At 53.3% G+C, this 18,741-nt stretch overlaps 1 protein-coding gene across 3 annotated transcripts in view; it reads left to right on the forward strand.

Moving 5' to 3' along the window:
* The first annotated feature begins 10,190 nt into the window (after positions 1 to 10,190).
* CRHR2 (corticotropin releasing hormone receptor 2) overlaps positions 10,191 to 18,741 on the forward strand; it is a 45,086-nt gene continuing 36,535 nt past the window's right edge. For all 3 annotated transcript variants that reach the window (XM_032872276.1, XM_032872283.1, XM_032872305.1), the window contains exon 1: positions 10,191 to 10,277. In XM_032872276.1, the coding sequence (XP_032728167.1) occupies positions 10,191 to 10,277 (87 nt within the window). The remainder of the gene's footprint in view (positions 10,278 to 18,741) is intronic.

Consider the following 18,741-nt stretch of genomic DNA (forward strand, 5'->3'; position numbering starts at 1 on the left):
TGAAATTCCAATTCTTCCTTCATGAACAGCTTCCGGGTAAGACTGGCCAGAAGAGACAGGTGCTTGCTGCCCTGGTGGGCTCAGAACTCTGTCAGGAGAACTGGGTGGGAGATTTCATAGCAAACCCTTTGTAAACAAGAGTGTTATTTCTAAGGACATGCAGACCTTAGGGAGCCGGTCCTGCAGACAGAGAGTACAGTATTAAGAGCAGGGCCTCCTAACCCAAACTGCCTGGGTTCAACTCCTGGGTCCACCACTTATTGGATCTGTGACCTTGGGCCCATTACCTAATCTTTCTGGGCTTCAGTTTCCTCATTCCCAGAAGAGGCAACAGTAAGTTGCCTTATTCCCAGTAACATATTCCCAGAAATATGTAAGTCCATCAGCTGTCAATATTTCAATAACCAGGTAAGTCACAAAGCCTGCTATTTGGAAAGACAGAAGTCAAGGGGTTAAGTGTGGGATTCCACTTTCTCATTAAATATGCTTCCTTCTGAGAACAGTGTGATGGCCTTCCCTGACTACAAAGTGATGGGAACTCCAGTTTTCCCCTTTTCCTCTCTACCATCTAACTATACCCATCTATGGGTTCATTTTGCCTCTCCTTGTTTGCTGTTCTCTCCCAGTGGGGGAGTCAGGCTGAGAAGGGGGCCTAGATTTTCCCTCTGCTTCTCTTCCCCCACTTCTTATCCTCCTGGATCAGCCTGGGTCACCTCTTCTTATCCTCCCTGAGAAGAACTGACACAGGGCCAGGTCCCCCAGAAAGGATTGGGGGAAGGGCTAAACTCATACCAGCTGACCACAGGTGACAAGGTCACTGTGAAAACATCCTCGGTGACTCCAGCACAGCTCATCTGCAAAGCTGACTACAGAGTATGGCCTCTACCAGCCTAAAAGGGATGACCTCCTCCCTGATGCCTGCTAGGATTCTGCAAAAGCCTGGCTGGGGTTTGATTTCTGTGCTTTGTCCCAGTCTGACCCAGAAGCAGATCTCCCACCACCCCCAGCAGGCTTGGATGTGGGGGATCCCCAGGTCTCCAGGCTCCAGGCCCTCAACGAACCCAGAGGCCTCACTCTCTGCAGCCTCTAGCCTCCAAGTCTCCAACTGGAACTGGGGACTGTGAGGCTGTGCAGTGAGGCAGGGACAGCTTAGACCCAGGGGGCAGGAGGTCTGTGGTCTCCCTTATGGTACCATTGCTCAAATTCCCAGACTAACCCACCCAAATCCAGGGCTGAAGGAAAGCCTTTCCCAACCCTCAAAGCAAACCATAACCTATCTCCCCCTGCTAAAGGACAATTCCTACATTTTAAAATATTTTTCTTACTATTCAAAATAACAGATACCTTTCCAAAATACTGAAAAGCACAAAGAAAAAAGTAAGACATCATTGGTATTCCCATAACCCAGAGTTATCTGTGTCTGACATCGTGGTTCTATCCTCTTGAAATAGACATATTAGATGCATGAGCTTCAGTAGTAGCCAAGGAAAGGGGTCAGGCACCCGCCTCTACACCCAGCTGCTAGCACTGGTATTCACAGGTGATCTAGGGGACTCCCAGGAAAGCTCAAAGCCGAGCCCACACATTCATGATTCAGGCATCCAAGCCTATGACATAAACAGGTGTAGGGATATGTCGTGGCTAATGTTAGGTGTCAACCTGGCTAGGCTATGGTGCCCAGTTGCTTGGTCAAACACCCGTCAAGATGTTGCTGTGAAGGTATTTTTCAGATGTGACTAAGCTTTAAATCAGTAGATCTTGAGTATAGCAGATTATCTTCTGTAATGTGGGTGGGCCTCGTCCAATCAGTTGAAGTTCTTAAGAACCAAGGTCTTCTCAAAGATGAAGGAATTCAGCCTCAAATCTGCCACATGGGTGCAGTCAATGGTAACAGTGCTGCCTGGTGACAGATGGGAGCTACACTTGTGATGAGCATAGTGTAACATTTAGTCTCACCAAATCACCACATTGCATACCTCAAACCAATGTACATCGTGGGTCAGCCATACTTCAGTTAAAAAAAAAAAAAAAACTGCCAGGGCATCTGAGGGGTTCAGTGGATTAAGCATCTGTCCCTTGATCTCAGCTCAGGTCTTGATCTCAGGGTTAAGAGTTCAAGCCCCATGTTAGGCTCCATCCTGGGCAAGGAGCCGACTTCAAAAAAAAAAAAAATGCCACAGGGAAACCATGCCTGAGTTCCCAGGCTACCTGGCTGGCCTGCCTTTCAGACTCAAGATTGCCGCATCAACTCTTACCAGAATTTCCAACCTGCCCGCTTACCTCTGGATTTCAGACCTGCCAGCCTCCACAACTGTGTTAGCCAATTCCTGAAAATAAATCTCTCGGTATGTACCCACATCCTCCTGATTTTGTTCTTCTAGAGAATCTGCCTAACACAGGCAAAAGCCAAATGGCAGCGCTGCTCTGAGACCCTGGAGCGATAGTCACGGCAGGGCCAGAGGCTGGAGGAGAACAGTGGGCTATGTGCCCCAGTGACTGTCATTTGGACCACCTCCACCCTGCCTCTCTGGTGGCCTGTGGCCACATTCACCCATTACAGGAGCTGTCCTGACAGCACCCTGCTGGGGGACCCCAAACAGAGGAAACCAGGGAGAGGAGACCGTTCTCCCTGCCTCCTCACCAGCATAGCGCAGGGACCCGTACAGTCAGCAATGTGCTGTCCCCAGAAGAGCCTCTGTCCACAGGCAAGAGCAAATGGGGCCAAGGCAGGGCAGCTGTCAAGTTTGAGGCCTTGAAATCCCCGCACAGCCAGCATGCGTGGCAGGGGCTCAGCTTAGCGAGGTGGAAGACAGTCTCAGGCAGTGCTTCTGGGGAATGGGAGTGCTACACCCCGCTCCGTGGTCGGGGGCTCAGGGCAAATCCATGCATGAGTCTGGGAAAACCAGAGAGAAGACAGAGAGCCAGATCAAGAAACCAGCCAAAACTGGGACTCTGACCAGAAGGGACCATGAGAACATGACCGCCCGGGAAGGTCACAGAACCTCCCCTGGGATGCAGGTTAGCGTGCTTCCAGCAACTTGAGTTAAATCCCAAAGGACAGCTGTCATCACATGGGAAGAGCTATGGGTGAGGACAGCACAGGAGAAAGCAGCCCTCCCACAGCTGGGACACAGCTTCCCTCCTCTCCATGGGCCAAAGCCTGTTGGCCAGAAGCTGGGGCAAAGAGGGGGCCCAATGTCCTGCTTCAGGCCTTTCGTGGAATTTTGATTAGTCAGATTTCTCCTTGTTTCTGGCTTATTTCTGCTCTTCAGCGCTGCTGACAGTTTTTGCATGTCTTGGGAAGGTGGGAGGGAGTGAGTCAGGAGGTGGTAGTCATAACCCCTTCATCTGGACTTGTCACGGCCTTGCCTTGTTCCAGAAACAGCTGAAGACCATGGAGCAGAGATCAAGGAAGTGGATTCTCCATCCATTACTAACGGGCTGGCTGGGGCCGAGGGAGCCAAACAGACTTTCCGCCCCCAACGAGGCAGGGCAGGGTATCACAGTGTCTGCCTGAGAGCCCACCATGGACAGTGGCCCAGCAGAGACCAGAGACCCCAACAGGGAGCCCACACCCCTAGGAATCTGAACTCCTCTGGCTTCTTCCACGACCTGGGGGTAATGTAAGGGAGCCCAGCCACACCGGCGATCCTTATCCCCACTCGACCGATGAGAAGCCTGAGGCCCAGAGGGGGAAGCTTTTTTTCCAAGGGCTGACAGCTGCTAAGTCTGTGCAGTGGAACCAGAACCTTCACTTCCAGTCCAGGTGTGGGGCCAAGTGAGCAAGGCACAGGACAAGTTTTCTAGACCACACCTTGCTACCACACTCCCAGACCCATCCCGCAGGTCACCAGGAGAAGAGTCTGAATTGACTGGCTTGCTCCTTTGCCCTCCTGGGGCCCCAGGGAACTCCATTAGCAAAGGCCTCACCTTGCCAGTCTGGCACCACCAGCCTTGGCCTTGTCCCCACATTTGCTCATATTCCCAGGATCGGTCAGATGCTCCCTGAGCCACACAACCACTGAGCCCACCTTTTAACCAGCAAAAGGCTGACTCCAGGCCCTGCCAGGCTCACAGACCACTCACCATTTTCACCTTAGGTCTTGGGCTCCTGCCCTCTGGAAAACCCACAAGTCCCCACAAAACAGAGGCAGCCTGATCCAGAAGAAGAGAAGGGGCCACGTGTCTTTGTCTTGGCTCACTCTGCAGACAGGGAGGGACAGGGGCATGGGCCAGCATGGTGGCTGAGAAGAAGGCTTCCAGGAGGTGGTGCTTCCGCAAGCCCAAGGCATCGGGCCTCCCTGGGCCTTGGTTTCTCGTCTGTAAAATAGGAACATGAGCTGTGGGACCGACTGTGAAGGTCCCTTCCGGCATCAATGTCCTCTGGGGAGCAGAATCAGAACCAGAACTGAGGCCGCCAATATGTCTCCTCTGTAGAGCCTCTCCTGCCTCTCTCCGGTCTCAGCCAAGGCATTCTCCACCCAGTTCTTTCTCCAATGCCAACGTGACCGTGTCACTTCCATGATGGACTCCTCAGTAGCTCCCTTAGCTGGCCCATGTGCCCCCTTGCTGGCATTCTTGTCCACTGCGCTGTGTTGCCTAGGAAGTCTCAAATCCCTCTGTCCCTGACACTCCAAGGCTCTTGCCCTGAGACCCCCCAAGAACGCCCCCTTTCATGCATTCCCTTGACAAACATTTGTTCAGAATCTACTCCATTCCAGGCACCTGTCGTAATGCCTCACACAGAGTCTCACACCCAGTGGGTCCCCAATGTCTGCTGACTTCGAACTGGAGGAATCACTGAAAATAATGCTATCTCCTCACGTTTCTAGGGAGTGGCTGTTCTCACCCAGTCCTCACAACAGCATGGCCCTCTGTGGCCAATGTCATGGTTTCATGTTGTCATGGAGGAAATGAGGGAAAGTGGAGAAGGGAGCAAGAGACGATCATCACAGTGAGCAGGGGGAGAGGTGGGATGGGGCCCAGGGACTGGATACCATCCCAGGGGACAGCAGCAGCCTGTCCCACACTGCCCACAGGATCACCTCCAAGGCTCTCTGCCCAGCCCAGCCCCTGGTGCCTGCTGCTGGGAGGAGCCTGCCCAGGGGACTCTGAAACCACAGACACGACAAGCAAGAGCCAGGCCCCAGGTGCCACTTGACACTGGAACCTGAACTATTCCGGAAAATACTAGCCCCACAGCTCTTTTCCAGGAGCCAAGTTCAAGGCTCCTTCGCGGGCAAGTAGAAAGTCTGCCAGAACTGACTTAATCCCTACTAATCGACACCATGACTTGTTTTTCTGTAGAGTCGAGTGACAACACAGCTGATATCATAACTCATGCTTGGACTTGGCCTTCCTGAAGCAGGATTCGGGAGGAAAAGAGAGAGAGAGAGAGAGAGAGAGAGAAATATCAAAGTGACAGCTCACAGAACCCATAGAAAAAAAATAGAATTAAAAAATGAGCAAAAGCCATGTCTGTTCTTTCACCAAAAGAATAAAATTGTATTCTAAAATTGCACTGCAAAAGCATACTCTGCGGTCTGAAGCTAAATCTGTGTGACCACAGCTGAAACAAAGAGCATCATGAGCCTGGGGGATAGGATGTCATCTGGCCATAAGGTGGGGATGGGGGAGAGCACCCTCTCATCTGCTCTGTCGCCTGGTCTGAGAAGGCTCAGCCCCAGACAAGACAGGGGGTCCATGTGGGGGCCCCAACAGGTAGGACAGGGAATCCGCTAATGTCCATTCCATGGTGTGGGCCCTGCCTTCCCCACAGTCCCCACTCTGGACTGAGGTACCATCTTACCTCTTGCATGGCCTGCTGTACCAGTTTTTCAGCTCTCTCCTGAGCTCTAGGCTTGCTGTCTCCAACCCCAGACTGCCTTGCTGCTCAAGCAAGCCTTCTGGAACTCAGACGCAACCCCGTCCCTCCCCAGCTCAACACAAGTCCCTCTAAAACTCCAGGCCTCCGAAGTCACCCTTTCCTTTCACAGCCGCACAAAATGATTCGACCGCCCCCAGTCCGTCAGCTTTACAGAAAGTCTGAACTCCCTTCAACAGCTATGGTTCCCACACATTTTCCTGGTCACCTTTCACTCTGGATTCTACTCCATCTATTTCTGATGCCTCTGTGTTGGTCAGAATTCCGCGGACAGAACGTGATGGAGACCCGTCCAGCTAGCTCGGCATCAGGGAAAAACTGTCATAGAGTTCCCTTCCTGGGGGCAGCGGCAAAGCAGGCTTCCGGCTGGAGCGGAGCCAGAGCCTGGAAGACCACCAGGACCTCCTCTCTCCCACTCTTCCCTGCTCCCTGCATGTGGAAGCTTGTCCTCTCACCTTGGCCTTCTCCTAATGGTAGCCGGCAACCATATAGCTGCTGCACTTGGCATCTCTCACTGTTTCCAAGAGGAACGGTCTCCCTGTGATGCAAAGTTTTAAAGTCCCGGGACTTTAAATGGGGAAGGACCGTGGTTGAGTCAGTTCAGCCAACCCACTGTGGTCAGCGCAGGGAGGCCTCTCACTTAGCTAGCCTGGTCGACAGCACAGGGCCAATCCACAGCAGCCCGCTGCCAATCAGATCAGGCAGTCGGAGCCGAACATGTCCTCTCAAGGGGGCCAACAGTGCCCCCCAAGAAGGGAACAGCAGTCCTTGGAGGGCAGAACAATCTTGGAGATTACTAATGGTTGGTGGTCCGCCAAAGAACCTCAGTACATAATCAGATAGTATTAAAAGTTCATAGTGGGGAGGGCAATTAAGGAAGAGGTTTAAAACGGCTCCTTTCTGGGGCATGAAGGGTGGTGATAATGAAAAAATAAATATTGGAGTAGAGAGAGGGTGATGCACAGCAGAAGGATGGGACCATTCTGGATAAAACAAATAAATGTCCAGTCCCCCTTCCACTTCCCACAGCCGCTGACCCCTCTCCAAGCCTGTACCTTCCCACAGCACAGCATCCCCTGCTCATTCCCAAACACGGTAACACACGTGGTTGTGTATAGTGCCCTTCTTCTGAAGATGGAGAACAGCCCAATCACTGGCCATTCACACCTGGGGGAAGCCCTTCCCTCCAACCCATCACCCTGGGACTTGGCTGGCTCCACGGTCCTTGTCCCTTCTCTTCTCTCCGAGTCCCTGGGAGAATCCCTAGCTCAGATCCTTCTCCATCTTGGGTGCCAAACTAAATCTAGGCATTTCCACTGTTTGACTTTACCAAGCAAACCACCCACCTTCCTTCCAGACTACCCTGAGTTTGTCTTTCATAATCAAAAAAAGGCTTGAAGGCATATCAGAAGTAAAAAGGCTCCTCTACCCCGGAGTCCGCCCCAAGGAATACAAAGCTCACAATCAACAGTTTTGTATTAGCTTGCCCTGATCACAGTCGCAAACAGGCTTTCTCCCACCAGCACAGCTTCTGAAAGCCAAGAAAGGCTGTCCAGAGGACAGAGGCTCACGGGTTTTGTGTGTTTTTTATTATTCTTGTTATTTGTTTTTAACCCATTACATTTAGAGAGGTCAAGTTCAGACTTCATGACCTTCTAGGTTCCCTTAGGTCCCCAGGGGTGAGATGAGGATTCAGATGCAGGGAGTACTTATGGGAAGTACTCCCAGGAGAGATTCAGAAGAGAAGGGGCAAAGCAGGAGAGAAACGGCAAGCAAGTCCCACAGCAGTGAGATCCCAGGCCAAGTCCTAGTCTCCCTTGACCTCACAGAAGCCCCTAGTGTTAGTTACATCTAGAGTTCACCTGCTTCCAGCTAAAGGAGCACCAGCCACTCAATGGCTAAGCGTCCCTTTGAGGGTTGGGGGATGCAAACTCCTGGACACCTGGGGATCCCCACCTCATGCAAAATATGGTTCTAGTTTTCCCCAGAGCACTCCACGTCCAAGGGGGATTGGTCTGGAAGCACAAGGAATGCCTTGCCAGGGAAGAATATGGCCGAGCACCTATGTGCCTTCTCTAAAGACCCTTTTAGAACCAGAGTGGATCTAGCTTCCTTCCAGCCTTTCCCCCATGCCCTAGCTCTACGCTGTGCCCACCCAACCAGGCCCCAGCCCAGCCCACCTGCTCTTGGCCAGCTCCTTGCTTTTGTTCACCCTGACTCCAGCATCTGGAGTAAAGTTCTGCCCTTTTCCATCTGTTTAAACACTCAAGGTACTTCCACAGCACCTTCCCCTGAAGTCCCCTTCATCATTCCCTGAGCTGCCCAATGCCTGGTACCATCTCTCAGCTCCCATCATGCTTCCTTCTGCCCAGACCTCACGGGCTCCATATCCTTCCCTCTGCTGGCACACTCCCCACAGTCCCCAGGCCATGAGCTTGGCCTTGAGGTCAGAGCCTCTGCTCTCTGTTGAAGAGGACCGTTTTGAGGCTGACCATGGAGAGGCCCAGTGACATGTATTGAAGAGCCCTGGTGGGCTCCATGCCAATCCATTGGCTCTCCTTCTGAGTCTGCCCACCCTTCTGAGTCTTGCCAACCAATCATCTCCCACCAGGAGCACGCTCTGGCCAAGCCCATCTGACCAGGTCCAGCCGAGTCATATCCTGGCCCAAGACTGGAATGGGGTTTCCACCCTGTCACCTTCAAGTGAAGGAGGACATCTGCTCAACTCCCCATTTTTTTCCCATAAATACTCCCCACCACTCCGCTCTATGCAACAGCGTGGGGAAGGGGGGAGCAGAAATAAACAGAGGAGGGGAGGCTGGGGCTCTGCCTTCAGGAAGGGATCCCTCTCTCCTCCCCAAGCTGGTGGGGGCCAGCCTCAACTGCCCCAGGGGCACTTACAGAAGAGTCCCCATTGAGGAAGAGCCTGGGGCTGACTCTGGCCTGTAAGATTTTAGGGGAGGGTCACACTCTGGGGCTGATACTGTCAGATCAGTCTGCCTTGAGGAAGCAGGTGGAGGGGAGGAGGACCTGACCTGAAAAGTGTGCCAGGCAGAGAGACCAGAGTCAACACAGAGTATCTAAGGTTCTTAAGTCTCCAGGGCCTGAACCCACCTAGTCTACAACCTCCAAGAAAAGCTAAATGCCCCACTAATCACATTCCTCAGATGCTTTCCCCTCACATCCTAAGATTCTGGAATGGCTGTTTAAAGCTTTTAAACTCCCTACAGCAGGCCTACCTTTAGAAGTTCCAATGGCTGCTTCGGCACCATCCAGACAGCAGTCTTCACCTCCTGAGCCCTGACCCCGCTACAGGCTGGACCTATCCCCACCACAGGCCAATACTTCTCAGCCTTGCGTGACATCAGGATCCTCGAGGAACATACTGAATCCTACAAGTGCCTGAGGTGTCCCCCAACCAACCACTCAACCTATAATCAGAATCCCTTGGGGGATGGGTGGGGTGGGGGGAGGACTGGCATCCATGCTCCATGCATTTGCTGTCATTGGTGTTTGGTTTTTTTTAATTCAGCATTTATTTTCACATTTACAGACAAGATGGAAGAATGATCAGAAGTATACCACAGACCCATTGCCCACATTTACCAATAATTTACATTTTGCTTGACTGTTCTGTGTGTGTGTATTTCTGAACTATTTGGAAGTGAGTTAGAAACATGGTGCCCCTTTATCCCTAAATGTGTACTTCCTAAAAGCAAGAATATCCTTTTATCCACAGTGTAGTTATCAAAATCAGGAAGTTGAACATGGATATATTACCGTTATTTAATCCTGATGCCACATTCACATTTCAATGATCCCAAGAGGTGCTGGAGCCCGGTAAATCTCCCCAGATCATCAGAAGATGCCCTCTGGCCCCAGATGAGACCCACCTGAGCCACTCTGTGCTGGGGACACAACCCCAGCCCTGGCGCCCTCCTCCCTTTCTCAATCCCTCTCTCTCCAAGTTGGGGAGCTCCTGCGGAGGCAAAAGGGGCGGGCTGATGAAAGGCGTTAACCCTTTATCTGCAGGCTGGACACAGAGGTTGGCCCCTGGCTGGCCGTCCCAGGCAGCAGCCTCTGCCCAGCACCGCTATAAATAACCTGGAGGGCGGGCTGTCGGGCGGTGTCACGCTGCCCTGGCCTGGTACGCAGGGGAGAGTGGCCCCTGGGCCTGGAGGCTTACCTTGGCCTCGGTGCCTCCGTGTGGGGGGAGGGGACCAACTGGGCTCCGGCTGGGGGAGGGGCGGACGGGGCGGGACCTTTGCGCTGGAGCCCTGTGCTCCTTTTCCCATAGTCCGCTGGCATGGGGGGTCCCGTGGGGCCCCCGCTCTTCCTCCACGCCCCACACTGGCTCCTCTGCCTGTTCTGCCTCCTCCCGCAGCTGCTTAAAGTAAGTGCAGGGCGTGGGGTTCCGTATCAGGGTGGGGGCGCCCGAGGCGGTGCTGGGAACTCCGCGGTGGGAGGTGGGTCTCAGTGCCGGATTACTGGACCAGGTTTCACTCAGCCCAGTTAGGAGATGGGTGACTTGGTGGCAGGGGTGAGGTTGGGATCCCTGTATGGGAGGAAGGATGGGGATGTATCTCTTGCCTGGTTGAGGGAGGCAGGTGGAGGGGAGAGGGAACAGATGTCAGCTAGAATGGGACATGAAGACCCTTTACCGTCCAGCAGAGTGTTGTGGGTGAATCTCTAGTGTCTAGGGCATGCCCCTCCTCAGGTCCAGAAATTCCCTATCCCCTGGCCATTTTGTCCCCTCCCCCGTGGGTCCCTCTCCACCTCCCCACCACACCCTCACCCTACACCCTTCCCTGAAAGAGAAGGCCAGAGGTGCACCCTCTGTCTCATGACACCCTGTCCCTACCTGCCTCTCGCTGCATTAAAGCAGGCAACCACCAGTTCCAACTGAACAATGGGAAGAGGGGGGCACTGGGAGGATCAGCCTAACCCAGGGTTTCTGAAAACAGTGGGCAAAGGCCACCCCCACCCTGTGGCCCGAGTCAGGGTGTGCAGGTGGGTGCTGGGGTGGAGGGTGGATGGGTGTATCCAGAAAGAGCTGACGAGGTAGGGGTGAGGCTAGGAGGGAATGGTTCCCAAAAACAGATGCAGGAGGAACCCACCCCAAACCCTCTCCCCATTTTACAGATGGAGACACCAAAGCTCAGAGAAGGAAGGACATCTGTTCTAGGTCATGCTTCTCATGAAGAGCCACATTTAAAGGGTTCAGAGAGGCAAGAGGGGCCCAGAGGCCACACAATTCAGGGGAGAAGAACCAGGCTAGAAGTCAGGGAACCCAGTGTTGTCCCGACCCTACCACGCACCAGCCTCTGGTGTCGTGGGCCTCGATGTCCTCATATGTACACAGAAGACTCATTTGTTTAATTGTCTTTCAGCAGATAGACAGTGAGCAACCACGGCCAGTGGCAAAGTGGCTTTGCCAACACACCTGATTCAAATCCTTGCTCTGCTACTTAGCGTGTGACCTCGGACAGGTTACTCAGATCTTCTGAGCCTCGGGTCCTCATGGGTAAAATGGAGGTGGTATCAGTGCTTACCAGATAGAGTTATCGTGAGGAATCGTTGAGATAATCTAAGTAAAGCCCTCAGCACCGTGACTGAATAAGCCCAGTAACTCCAGCTATGGTTTACTGCCAGGCACTAGAGACAAAGCACGATCCCCTCCAGGGGCCCTGCCCTCCCAGTGGTCTGGTCAGGAGAAGGAGAGGGGCCAGTCTGTGCCCCCTATGGGCAGCCAGCCCTCATACTTGCCAGGTCCTTTTAATGACATTGAAGGTTGTACTTGGTATGAGTAGAGGCTGTGGAGTGGGTTCACTACCACCTGGGTCCTCCCACACCTACCCCAGATGCCCTGGGCTTTGAGCTCTTTTTGCCACCTGCCAGTCGTTCTTGAGATACATGCTTTTCAAGGGAGCCAGATGTGAAGCCCAGGGTTGCCCCTTGACCCTCCCCTCCAAGAGCCATGATGCTGACCGCAGAACCTGGTGAGCTGGGGAGGGCTTCTGGCTGCTGGCCCAGAGCCAAGGCCAGTTGAAGGGTGGCGGGGGTGGGGGGATATATATCTGTGGCAGGGTCCCCTGGGTTCTGGGGGTGTCAAAACTAGGAACCTGAGAGGCAACAGTCTGCATCCCCTTAGAATCAACCAGAACCTCCCCCTAGTTTCTTGGGAGACCCCAGGCTGAGACTGAAGATTGGTCACATGTCACCACCGGGAGAAGAACTGAATCATGATCTCCTTGGCCCCAAAGCGCAGACTTCCTTGTGGTAATGACATTTATTTCTGGGTCCTTGTCCAACTATTCCAAGATTTCTGCTCATTGTGATAAGAGGGCCTGGGACCCAGAGCCAGAGGTGGGAGGGAAGGCACTGTAGGAGGGACCTGGCCTCCAGCCCTCTCATTCACTGAACTGGCATTTAAGGAGGACGTGGCACAGCGGAGTCCTGAGGGGGAAAATGCCAGCCCACAGCTCCTGCCCTACGGAGTTGATGGCCTAGAAGGAGCCACTGGTGGAAAGAAAATAATGGTAAAGAATTGAGTATGCATTTACAAACACTGGTTTTTGGAACTAAGAAAGTTGTGTGCAGGTTATGATAAAGTCTGCTGGGAGGTGGATAGGACAGCTTGGGTAAGGACAGGGCACCCCCAGAGGAGAGCCGTGGGGAGAGCCAGGAGTGAGGGAAGGCCCAGACAAGCCCCAACCTTGAGAAGAGATGGTGCAGGCTTTGGGGGTCTGGTGGGCCCTGGTGGGTGGGATCAGACATCTGTCCCAAGAGGACGGGGAGCTCTGGGAGCTTCCTGAGTAGGGGAGAGGCCTGCCCTGATCTGCCATTATGGAAATTCCAGCTGGTGGTTTAATGGGGAGGACATGCTGACCGGGCCCGCACTCGGAAACCAGAGGAGCCGAGTTTTGACCTTGGTGCTCCCGGTTTCCCTCCAAGGGCTTTGGGAAGCAGCTTTCTTGAGGCAGCATATAATCATGAAGCCTATCTTATGCACCAGGCACTGGGCTGAGGGCAGAAAGTGAGACCGTTCTTTGCAGGCAGGAAGAGGTGGAGGGAGGCTAAGTAACATGACCACTGGATTCCCAAACTCTTTGATTTTAACCTTTTGAACTATTCACTTTCCCCTCTGTGAAGACCCCAGGAGTCTACCAGCCCCTCTTGGACCTTTGGGCAGCAAAATACTGCTGCCCCTCCCTGCCCCCCATCATCAGCGCCTCAGAACAGCCCTTCTGTGGCCTTTTGCTCCAGGTCCCGCCTTCTGGTGGGGCCATCCATCCCGAGAAGATTCAGCTACCAGAGAGAAGACCAAAGCTCCAAAAGTCTGGCTGCACAGTCCTCCCCAAGACCAAGGACAGGGCCCTGCACCCCTTCCCCACACACCCAACGTGCAGCCAGGGGGTTCTGGGGTCATTGCCAGAAGCTAATTCATCTAATAACTTTTCCCCAAAATTAAGCTACTTTCTGGGTAGTTGACGAAGCCCATCATCCAATTTATTCTGTTTTTTTTTTTTTTTGCCGCTTTGATGATGTTTATGTACTTTTTAAAAATACCAGTTTGTCTGAGAGCACTGCTTACTTAATTTTGTATTCCTGGCAAGTCTTAAATTTGCACCACTTTACGAATTACAGGACTATTCTGTACCCTCTCTACTGTCATTTACTACTTTATCTGATTTTAGCCATTATTAGGAGTCCTCAGCCAGTTTGTCTAAAGGCCCTTTATTCAAAATTCTTATTTTTTAAGATGTCATTTAAAGCCCACCAGAGGGAAGAATAGATTATTCAATATTTTGTTTATTCTCTTTCGCATCTACACAGGGCTTACCACATGCTCAGCCCTGTTCTAAGCACTGCTATGTATTAACTATTTTAAGCTTCATAATACCCATAAAGGATAAGACCTTCATTACCCCCATTTTACAGATCAGGAAGCTGAGGCAAGGTCATGTGCCCAAGGTCAGTCATCTGGTCATGGCAGGGTCAGGATTCAAACCAAGAAGGCTGACTCCAGATTCTATTCCCTTTACAAAAATTTAATTAGGCTACTCAGACAGATCCCAAACAAATAAGAATGGAATGATTTCAGGTTATCTGGACATTAGATGAGTTGATAAGAGGATAATTTTAAACCTAGAGATCTATTCTAGGGCATCCTCCTGGGCAGCCACCTGCCCCTTTATGCCCCTCCCCCACCACCACCAGGGTTTCCTCCATCCTCAGACATCTGTGTGAGGGCCCAGGGCTTGGGATAGGTAAAGGGGAGAGGCGTGGAGAAGAGACAGTCCCAGGCTGTCAGAGGTGAGAAAGAGCACATGATAAGGAGAGGCCTGGAAGTTTCTCCAGGTGAACTGTTGGCAGTTAGAACTGGATGGGAGAGTGGGCATCTTAGAAAGAGGCACCTGCTGGAACCCTCAGGGATGGGAGGGCCCACAGGAAGCTGCTGGGGCCCTTGGGGTCTTCACTTAAAGTCCAGCACCTGTTAAGTTAGACTTGAGTATCTAGTCGCCCCTTCCAGGAAGCCTGCCCACATACTACTTCCTTCATATGCCCGCCAGCCCCTTACCCTCTGCGGTAGTCAGTCTCCCCCCCTGGCACTGCCTCCTGTGTGTCTGCTCAGGGCTCAGAGCCAGCCTCTTCCTTACCTCCTGCTGTACCCCTCACTTCTCCTCCCTTTCTCATCCTCTCTTCCCCCTCTGCTCCTCCTCCCTCCCTTCTCCCCTTTCCCTTTCTCCCCCTTTTCCCCTCTCCTCCTCTTCACTTCACCCTTCCACTCCCCAGGGGCCTGAGTTTCTTCCTCCTCTAGCCCTAGCTGGGCTCAGTGAAACCAGTGAATGAAAGAAAACAGTGGGGAAGAATCCTCCCCCTCCCAGAGGAGTCCTCTCTGACCTTGGGCAGGGAGGGAGGAGACAAGGAGGGAGCTCACCCCATTCCCCTCTGGTGACTGGCAGCCTGGCCACAGGACCTGTGGTCCTGTAAATCTCCACGGCTTAGACCAAGGGCTAAATTTAGAGGCAGCTTTGTAGCCAGACCAGGAGGGAGCACTAGGCTGGGCGACACCCTGGCTCCAAGGAGGTAGCACCTTTGAGGCCTCCCTGGTCCCTGGGGCACAGGTTCTGCCCAGACAGAGCCCAAGGTAGATGAGCAGCTGGCATCTTGGCCCTTACCTCTTGCCACCTTCTCCTCCTGCCAGGGCCTCTCCCCCACCCTTTCTAATGTGAAGGCTTCCAATTCCAGGCACACAGGGGCTGGAACCAGGAACTGGGCTGGCTCCAAAGTGAAAATGGAGAGAGAAGGAATCTGACAAGCAGGAAGAGCCCAGAACCTGAGCTGCCGGAATTGGGGGTAGGGGTGCAGCTCCACCTGGCTGAGGGGGTCGTGGTCTCATCCATCCATCCATCCAGTTTTCAGCCAACAAACACTTACTGAGCACTGGCTATGTGCCAGGCTCGGGACTGGGAACTGGGGACATAGATGCGAACCAGACAGATGTGGACTGCCTAGAGTCTCACTGGGTAGAGGTGAGGGCTGGCAGGTTGCTCTCTGTCCCTAGGACACCTAAGAGCTGGGTCCAGAAGCCTAGAGTGTCCCTTGCAGAAGAGAGGATAATCCAGGGGGTGGATACCAAGGGGGGCTCAGAATAAGTTATAAAGCCCAAACTTCTCCACATGCAAGGCCCAGCCCAGCTGGCTGGGTCTGCACATACTCCGGCTGTGACCCAACCCCCTGCCCATGGGCCCCACTGCACGGCGAGAATAGCTTCTTTCTTGAGTGGTCTCTGGAGCCCCACAGCCACCCTTTTGGGGACTATTAAGGACTCTCCACATCTCTGGACCACAGCCTACCCTTCCTCACCCAGGACCAACTCTTCTGTGTATCTGACCAAGCCACAACCTACCAGACAATCTGTCTGGTCTTGCATCAGCCCCTTACTTGCTGTGCAGCCTTGAGAGGTGACTTGGCCTCTCTGGGCCTCAGTTGCCTCTTCTAGAAAATGGGATTATTCGCAACTACCTCAGAGGCTGTTGTGGGGCTCGAATGAGCTGTGGTAAAGCACTTAGAGCTGTGTTGAGCCCATCCTAAGTGCTGGTTTCCCACTAACGAAGCCTCTCCTTCCCACCTATCTCCCTCTACCCTGTTAATGGCATCCTCAGACCAGAGGCTGGCAGCCTCCTGACCAGGTCCTGCACTTTCTTGCCTCTGAACCTTCATTGGCTCAGCTCCTGCCCCAGGGATCACTTTCTGCTCTTCTTATCCTTCCCCCAACTTGGACGCAGCTGTTATCCTTTTGGACTGAGCTCCAGCGCCCAACCCTCCATGGAACCCTGAGTCTCCTTACCCAGCATGCGCTGGGCACTGCTGAACGGGGTGCCCAAGGTGGGGTTCAAGCTGTATCTTCAGGGACCCAGTGTTGGGAGGGGTGCTGAGGGCTAAGGGGGATCAGTGCTTGTTAGAGAGCTGGGGAAGAAGGAACATAGGGTTTAAGGAAGCTTTTCTCGAAGAGAAGGATTTGAGTTGGGCCTTGGGACTCCCAAGAATGGGGCTTGAAGCCCCACCCCTATGTCTGAGCTCTCTTATTGGGCCCCTCCTAAAGGCCTTGCCAGGGGCCACCATTTAACATGTTCTGGGCTCCTGACCTGCAGTCACTTGTTTAAGGTACACCAAAACCCTATGGGGTTGGTATTATCTCCGTTTTAAAGACGAGGGGAACCAGGCTTAGAGAACTTAAAAAGTCACTCGGCCAAGGCCACTGAGCTAACAAGCAGTGTGCCCAGAGACCTGAACATGGTAGACTCTCATGAGAGTCTACCATCTCTGAGAGCTCGTGGCCCAGCCCTTGAGGTGGGACTATTCATGGCCGTGTCTCTGCTTTCCTTGGCCCACTGAGAGCAGCAACTTCTTCTTCCTCCCTGCCCACTCAGCACTCCCAGCAGCCACAGCTCTGCCCAAAATAGGCACCTCCAGGGTCTGTCGTGATTTAAATTGAGTCAAACCCACCCCATCAAACCCTTGAAGAGAAGAACATCTTTAGCTCTGCTGGGTTATTGGACTGGTGGAGAAGTACCAGAAGATCGAGCCTGGATCTGGGAATTATTCCAAACCCTCCTCTGATCTGCTCACCCAAGCAGCCCAGGTCTGAGCAGCATATCAATACAGAGCACAGCACCCTGTGCCCCAGTGCTCTGCTCAGCGAGGAGGCTCAGCCCCAGCCTCAGCCCACAGCTTCAGATGCAGGGGCATCCCAGCAATCCCTGGGTCCTGGCGGAGGAGGCCCTGACCCTCCCCTCCGCCATGCATTCAGACTGTGTGCTGAAAGATGGACAGGAGACACCTGAGTGATGGGACCACGATGAGGCAGTTGGCGGCTTTGAGAGAAGGAGCTTTCGTTTAAGACGCAAAGTCTGACCTGCCTGAGGGTCCACCCTCAACACCATGTGCCTCTGGGTCAAGCATTGCCTCTGCCATGAGCTCCAGATGAGGCTGACTCGCTGGAAATTCTGTCCCCCCGTGGAGGGCACTACTAGCTGCTTCATAAACAAAAAGGGGCAAGGAGGGGGTTGGGAAACGTATGATGGGTCAGGCCTGGGACCCCCACTCTGCTCAGAGCCAGCCGAGGGTGGGACCTCAGAATTGGAAATCCAGGGACTGAGAGTGTTCCCTCCCCTCCCTAGCCCACCTCACCCCTGGCAGGGGCTCCCTGGTCAACAGGGCCTGCAAGGCCTTCCCAATGCCCAAAAGCTGATGCTGAGGAGCTCCCAGCAGCCACTGGGGTATGGGTACAGCTGACCATGAGCCCTAGTGTCTCTCTGTCCTGCAGGCCAAGATGCCAGAGCTCCCGGCTCGTGGGAGCCCCTTACAGACACACACACACACACACACACACACACACTACAACTATACTACTCACACATGCCACACAGACATAATACACCCCCCACATACACCCACACTGATCACACACACCACACATGCCCCTGCTCCCCCACACCTCCTTCCGTTCCCAGCCTCCTGGAGGAGAGTTGGCTGGTCTCAGGTGCGGTGACAGCCTAGGAATGGGGTCCCTGCCACCCTAAGCTCTCTGAGGAGCAGCAGGCCATGTTCGCCCATCTGGCCAGGAGGGGTCATTTATTAGGAGCTCCAGGCCAGCATGCAGAGATGAAACATGCAGGCCCTGTCCCAGCACAGGAAACAGACTGAGCCAGATGTGGGGGGATGTGATGTTTGAGGGCTATGGGGCTCTAGCCCCCAGGAGACATCCTGGGGCAAACATTGACCCAGCTACCAGCGAGGGAACATGTGACCGGCAAGGGGAAGGGGAGGGACTGCCCACTGGTGGGCAGTGCCTTCTAGAATCCCAGAATCAGGAATGTCAGGGTAGGGAGAGGCACAAAAGTCATCTTGCATACACACACAAGAGCACAAGTGCATTCACACACACGCATACTGGCCACAGCATAGGAAAAAATGGTGGCTTTGGGAAGAATAGGACATGAGAGTTAGAATTCTAGAGTGCCAAGCTCTTGTTAAATCTCACACTATGCATTCCCCAGCCTCTCTGCCTTTGCACACACTGTGCTCTCTACCTAGGATTCTCTTCCTGGCACCCTCCTTTTTAGCTGGGCAAACTCCTACTTCATCTTCAAAGCCCACATCTGCATGACCTCTTCCAAGACGCTGCCCCATTCTGCCTCAGCAAATTGTAGAGGCTGTAACAACTTGGTCCCCCATCCATCTTTCCCATCAAAAGATGGTCCCTCGGGGGCAAGGATAACCACATTTGCTTTATTTCTCTATGTCCAGCACCCATTCTCATGGTATTTTCCAAAAGATGGACTCCTTGA

This window comes from Lontra canadensis, unplaced genomic scaffold (assembly GCF_010015895.1).
Source record: "Lontra canadensis isolate GAN:19392208 unplaced genomic scaffold, GSC_riverotter_1.0 scaffold2, whole genome shotgun sequence".
Taxonomy (NCBI): Eukaryota; Metazoa; Chordata; class Mammalia; order Carnivora; family Mustelidae; genus Lontra; species Lontra canadensis.